We start from the raw sequence: 6,755 nt of genomic DNA on the forward strand, positions 1-6,755 counted from the left end.
AAAATCTTAGCAATAGTACCCTTCAGCTTGTGTGGCCCCCTTTGCGATTTCTCTTTGGCCCAACAAAGAGAAAGGAGTAAGGGGAATGATTTGTTGCCCACTGTTCCTCTCTTGCACGTTCTTAAGGAGCTAATGTTCTTGTTGACCTTCTACATAAGTGCTGGCTGTGCATTTTCAGGTTCCACTGCAGATGGTTTTGCTGGAAGAGAGCGTACATGCACAGCAGAAATCTCTGTCTTGGGTTGATGCTAAATAGCACCACAGTAGGGGGACACAGATCCTGTGTGTCATGCTAACAGTCAGTCCTCATCTCTGTTGTGTAGTGGGATGACAAATACAGAGATGTCATCGTAGGATGCCTCGTGGCTGTCATCCAGCATCCACTGGTGGCCTCTCTCCTTTCCCCTTGCTCTGCATACCAAGCACTTGGCCAGTTCTGAGAATCTGTGGGTGGAAAAAAATGCGAAGTTTGGTTTAATGTGGCACCACCCCTTAAGAACAACATTGAGATATGGCTTTGCATTGTCAAAATAATAGACACCAGCTTTATAATTGTTTCTTTAGGATGGGGAAAGATTCGGAGGCAGTTTCCAGAGTCACAGAAAAGAGAGCTTGGTCGTGCCAGAGCTGACCTAGAAGCAGAGTGATCTCAGCCTGCTTTTGGTCTGACCAGGTTCTCTGGAAGGGAAAACGATGGCAAGGCTGATAGTACCTGTGAGGATCTGTCCTGTTTTCTGCAAGGAAGCTCCTGACCATATGGGCCACCTCTTTGTTGCACAGAACATCCCAAAGGCCATCAGTTGCCATGATGAGGACGTCGTCTTCCTTAATGTCATGCAGAGCAAAGTCAAATACATTCACCTGGAAAACACAGGAGTAAATCAGTGACAATTCCTGCAACGTACCGGAGGGGTGAGGGAGATGACTCTTCCCCTGAGAGATGACTTCAGGTGGGACCAGGTTGCTTTGAATCTTTTACATCCCCTTGCTGCTATGCTTCTAGATTACTCTGTCCTGGACATTCTCTGGGCAGCGTGCAGAGAGATGGAGGATGGAAAAAGGAAACGGCCAAGACCTGCCAGGTCTGTAAAAGGTGGGTGCTATAGAGGAGGAGCAGCCTCTTTAATTCCATCTTGCAATTCCCATGTGCCATGACTGACCTTGGGAATGCAGGAGAGGAAAGGTTTGACTTCAATGTTGGTGTCGATGACTTTGAGCTGATGATCCCCCAGACCTCGAGAGACAGCCAGAGTCCCCAGCAAGCGAGCCTGGCCACAAACAAAGCAAAACAGTGTTGAAACGTAACAATGTGGCACCTCTAAAGGCTGATGTGTGGCTTGTCCTGACTGATCTGTGTTGCCTTTAGGACCCTTCTCCAGGCATCACCCAGAACAGCCCCTGGAGACTTCAGAGATGGAGGAGTGATCAGAAGCAATGGCCTGATGGAGCGTGGAGACAGCCTGCCTGCCCGTGGATAGCTCCTGGTGGCCTGTGGTGTGCTCTGGAGTTAGTACAGGTACTCTGGGTAATGCTACAGACCTCAGGAAGCCCATGGTGGCATCTGCTCTTGATTTGGGGTGGCGAGGAAGAAAACTGGGTTCGTTCGGGGGGAGGGGAGGAAGGGGTCCTTTCTCCTGGCAAAGGAAGTTCTGCACTGACTCCTTCCAAAGGGGGTAGCATGCGGGTTGTAGTGCCGGGGGAGGTGACAGGGCTTTCTGCTCGACCCCAGCAGGCAGATGCTGGATGTGTGCAGTCATTGCGTCGCCCTGCCGCCTCCTCCTTCCCTCTCCAGGCTCCTTTTCTCAACCTCTCCTCGAGGAAGAGGGTTTGTAGGAAAGGTGGTAGGTAGAGCCGGAGGAGACAGTCCAAAGTGGGATCTGATGAAATGAGTTCTCATCTGAAATGAGTTCTTGTGTGCAAGGGGAGATGAGGAAAGGGCAGGCTGGCTCAGGGCTGCTGTCTGCTCTGCTAGCAGGTACTCTGGAGGAGGGTGCAACCTCTCTGCTGCGGAGGGCTCTGATTTACATTAATGAGGCAGCGTGGTGCTAGCGAAGGGAGCTGCTGTAGTGGGGCTGTGGGACTGTGCCATGCTGGAGAGCCCCAGAGCACGGGGTGCTCTGCAGCCCCAGTCTGTTGTAGTGCCCTGGAGTGTGACCGTGAGTGACAGTGACACTGAGGACCCCCAGCAGACTTGCCTCTGCCTTCCCAGTGTGTAAAGCATTAAGCTACCTGCTTCCCATGACCATGGACAAGAGGATACTTGAGGTCGGCTTTCTCCACCATCTTGTATCCCCTAGAACAGAGAATTCACCGCTGAGTTGGGATTTGTCTGACTTGAAGGTACAACCCAGCCAGAGCATTTCGACCCTTGTGGTGCCCCCATGCACAGGCAGCTGACTGAGGCAGGGACAAGGTGACTTGCTGAAGCAGATGCAGTGAAGATGACCCCTTGCTGAATGCCCAGGTGTTTTTCCCCTCTCCCCTTCCTCCCCAGCTTGTACCTGCACTAGCCCCGCCTCACAGGAGCCCAGAAGGACCATCTCAACTGTTCCCTAACCGCCCTGCCATGGCCCCAGTCCTTCCGTCAGGGGGGAGGCTGCTCACAGCAGTCTTCGCTTGATCTGGCACAGCTTTGCACTATCAAGCCCACTGCTCTCACCAGTGGGTCATGCCCCTTCTCCCTGCACCTCCCCATCGCTACGAGCAGGTAAAGCTGCCCTGTGCTGCACCCTTATCCTCAGGCAGAAAGCACTCACCAGCCCTCCATGAAGTAATCCCGGTACAGGACTTTCCGGCCCACATCATCTCCCTTCAGCCTCCGTGGAAACTCAAAGCGCGTGAACTCACCGTCCAGGAGCTTGGGGAAAAGAAAAGCCTGGAGGAGGGAACGAAGGCGTGAGGATGGACAGGTTCTGCTTCGGCGGAGTAGGGCACCAAAACTGCTTCGCCTCGGGACTGGCACTCCCAGCAGCAGAATGGAGAACAGAATCGGGAAAGCATATCCCAAGGAGGATGTGAGCATCTCCCATACTAAAGGCTGCTGGTTGAATCTTGCCCCCAGCCCTCCTTGACTAGTGCCAGATGACATTCTGGCCACACAGTGGCCTTTGAGGAAAGCTGGTGGTCCTCTTTCCACAAGCCCTCTCTGACCTAGTGGGATGCTCGCAGCTGGATTGTCTGATGCGCGGAAGGAGTCACTCACCAAGTGCTGGATTCGCTGCCTCTCTGTCTCGGGTGTGAACTCGCAGCTCATGGGCACAACGTTGTCCTTCAGAACAAGAATCGCCCTATGACAGGGAGAGACAAAGAGCTGAGCTGAGTCTGTCACTGCAGCCCTCCTCTTACTGAGGCTAGCCCCAGGGTCAGCCAGGTGTGGGACTGGGGGTAACCAGTGGCAGAGTAATGCCAGAGAATAGCTCTGCACCCAGGAACGTTTAAAAATGCCGGTGTATTTTAAATAACTCCATTGCAATTGCACGGTTGCAGCAGAGAACTGAGCCTGCCTGGTTTGACGATGGTAGAGCTCGCTGTCAGAGGACTGGTGGGCCAAGGCCAGATGAGGAAGCTTTTTAGGATGCTTTGAAATCACCTTCCACTTTTAAACACCTTCCAGGCTGAGCTTACTGCTGCACTACCATCCCAATGCTGCCCTGTGGCTGGGCAGTGTTAGTTCCTTGAAATCCCCAAACCCTTCCAGGAGGCATGAGAGCATCCGTCCATCATGGATGGACGATGGCATGGAGGAATGGTCCATGGACCATGGTCCAGCACGGTCCTACGGCAGGGAGGAAGGAAATGGCTGGGCTGCACATTTACCTTCCATAGGGTTAAATAAGATGCTGGAAACCTTGCTTATCTCCCAGCTCTCATCCCTCAGCAACTTCCCCCTTTTACTGTGACTCACCTGCTGTCCCCAGCGTTAGCCACATACAGCTTTCCCTGAAAATAAAGGGCAGCCAGAGCAGTGCAGCCTCCCATCTGGTTCGTAGCTTCCATCTCCTGGCCAATGACTTCATCCTGTTGGTTTAAACAAGTCTGGAGAGTGACGTGAGCTGGGCTGCTGCTTTCTGCAGCTGCCTCGTGCCTCCCAGCAGAAATCCAGAGCCAAAACTGATTGCAGATGGGCCATGGGAAACCAGCAAGGCAAAAGACAATGTGGCTTCGGTACAGCCAACAAAGCTGTTGCTGCCGGACTAAGGACTGCTTTAGGAGCGTGATGGGGAGATCTCAAACCTGTACACGCTGTATGAGTCTAACAATAGCCACCGTCTAGCCCTAAAGAAACGCATCCCCTGGGCACAGTTTAGCAGAGATGCTGCAGCTTTGCTCTGGGTCAGCACTGCCGACGTGCAACAGATCCGAGGCAGATCCTGGGGAGCTGACCCAGCGCTATCTCAGCACGCTTAAAGGTATGGCCGAATGTTCCTGCCTGCTTGACGAGCTGCAGAACTGCAGACCTTGCCCACCCCGGGCAGCAGGGAGGGACAGACTGACTGCTTGGGGCAGCAGGACTGGTACCCTGCACGGGGTACTCACGCATTCCTGGAAGGCGTTCTCCAGGGCTCCCACCACCAGGTCTTTGGCGTGGATGTGCTTCTCCTCCACGAACTGGGGGTCGCTGTCACAAACACAGTGTCCGCTCAGATTCATGGGGGGACGCGCCTCTGTGATGCCTCCCACAACCTCCTCCAGCTTCTGCTTGATGCAGTAGTGCAAATAGTTGGAAGCGATGATGGCAGCTTCCGGGCCACCGTGGCCATCAAATAGTGCCCAGTAGTAACCAGTCAGAAACTGCAGTGGGGAAAAGGGACAAGACAACGAAGGGGATCTTCAGAGAGGGGGAAGACAGGGGCTGGAGAGAGGCCATACAGACGGCAGGCTCACAGCCAGGACGTTGTTGTACATGTTTTGCCTGGCTCTTCCACCCCAGCTACCCTTCCCTGGTGCCAGTTAATCCCCTGCGCAGCTCAAACTCATGTAATGCCCACGTGCTGCTCTGCCAGGCCTGTCATCTGAGCTCTGAGCAGCTGGATTCGCAGCCGCCCACCCTCACGCGCTGTTCCTCTGTGTTTCAGGGGAGATGGGGCTACTCCATTTTACGAGAGGTGAGGCAGAGCCGCTCCCAGGTGAGAGCATCCCGTGTGCCTGGTTCACGCTGTTGTCCCCGAGTGATGACAACACACACCAGCCCTTGAAAGCAGAGCGAGGACAAGTAAAGGAAAGGTGAGGGCACCGAGTAAAGGGCTTGGACGACCTCAGATGCTGCAGGGCATGGGCCACGGAAGAAGAAATGGCATGTACGGGCAGAGCTGGGTGTCTGCTGGCCAGACACAGGGTACATGGGTCGCCTAAATGCATCCAAGGAAGGAAGGGTTTCAGCACGTGGGCATATAGGACCGATGGGGCAAGCCTGTGTTTCCTGTACCTGGGCCCTTGGGTACGGGCCAGGGCTGGCAGCAGGGTGAGCACAGCCTGCCCGTGGGCTATACCTGCGTGGAGCACAGGATCAGCCATTCCTCATCTTCCTCCAGGCCCGGCTTTCTCCTCCGGATGGAGATCTGACAGCAGGCCGCCTGGTCCTCGTTGAATTCTGACTTCTCGGCATTGATAACCCTGGGGGTGCAAATGCTCCAGGTAAGGCGCGCAGACGCACTGCACCTCGCCGGCTGCCAGCCAGCTGTGCTGGGTGCTCAGCAGCCACCGCGAACGGCTGCACCTTGCCCCGTCATTCCAGCCCCATGCTCCCTGCTCCCTTTTCAAACTCCAGGATCTCTTTGCTGGGGACCTAAATAGCAAGTCCTTTATGTGCACCAGGAAAAAGCTTGGCCAGGGACACAGGGACAAGTGGTTTTGGAGCACCCTGGCCTCAGGCAGCCTTTGTCGGCAGCCCATGCTGTGCTATTTCCTTGGCGACACAGTGAATTGCAAAACCACCGTCATTGTTTTTCCTTCCAGCCTTGCTAACGTTTGTCCCTGGATGGGAGTTTGCTCTCCTTGCACAGCTCAGAGATTTCCGAAATTCTGGCCTCCCCACCCTTTGTTTTAAGGCGCTTCGCTAGGAGCAAGGGGATGGATGCCCGGTTCCACTAGCTCCAAAAACCTTCCCCCGCCCCAACCATCCTCCCTGCTCCCCCATCCCTTCCCCCTGCAAGGGAGGGTTTTCTGCCCGCCGCTGCCCAACACAGCAGCCCCACGGAAGAGTCCTGCCTGACCAGCTCCCTGCAACCAAGGCGCAGAGCAGGGGACGGGTGACATCCCAGCTGTAAAATTGCAGTGTAAACATCATTGCATTAGGCGATGAGCTGACCTGATGCTGCCCTCGGGGCCGCCCCTGCCACTTGTCACAAGCAGTGGTGTGTCACAAGCCACTCTGCAGCTGGCAGAGTGCGGGCAGCTAAATGCAGGCAGGGAGGTGGGCAGCTGTGACCCACGCTGCTGCCAGCCACCGACGGGGAGGGAGAAGGGCCGAGGAAAACACGCCGCCACATCAAACCTCGCACTGCTGCCGTGTCTGGAGGAGGAAGCTGCTCCCCTCCTTGCAGGCAGACGCGGGCAAAGGGGGGCGATTTCTGCCTGCGAGCCCTCTCCAGGGGAAGGCTGAAGCTCCGTGCTTGGGCCGGGGCTGCAGCCGAGGGGAGCAGTGTGGGGGGAAGAAGTGGGGTGCGACCACACCTCTGGGCACCAACTCAGGAGTCCCCCTAAACCCCCCCCGTACCTCCCACACCCCCCAACCGCTCCCTCCCCCCCCCCAGACC

General features: G+C 55.6%; 1 protein-coding gene across 1 annotated transcript; it reads right to left on the reverse strand.

Moving 5' to 3' along the window:
* Positions 1-5,607, reverse strand: PPM1M (protein phosphatase, Mg2+/Mn2+ dependent, 1M). Its single transcript, XM_009321798.1, has 9 exons — positions 5,490-5,607; positions 4,537-4,791; positions 3,905-4,017; positions 3,203-3,287; positions 2,757-2,875; positions 2,230-2,293; positions 1,161-1,268; positions 713-861; positions 1-444 (listed from the first exon to the last, which is right to left on the reverse strand). The coding sequence occupies exons 2-9, from the start codon at positions 4,648-4,650 to the stop codon at positions 300-302; spliced, it is 897 nt and encodes a 298-aa protein (XP_009320073.1). The 5' UTR covers positions 4,651-4,791; positions 5,490-5,607; the 3' UTR covers positions 1-299.
* Positions 5,608-6,755: the final 1,148 nt, after the last annotated feature.

This window comes from Pygoscelis adeliae, unplaced genomic scaffold (genome assembly GCF_000699105.1).
Source record: "Pygoscelis adeliae isolate BGI_AS28 unplaced genomic scaffold, ASM69910v1 Scaffold94, whole genome shotgun sequence".
In the NCBI taxonomy this organism is placed as follows: domain Eukaryota; kingdom Metazoa; phylum Chordata; class Aves; order Sphenisciformes; family Spheniscidae; genus Pygoscelis; species Pygoscelis adeliae.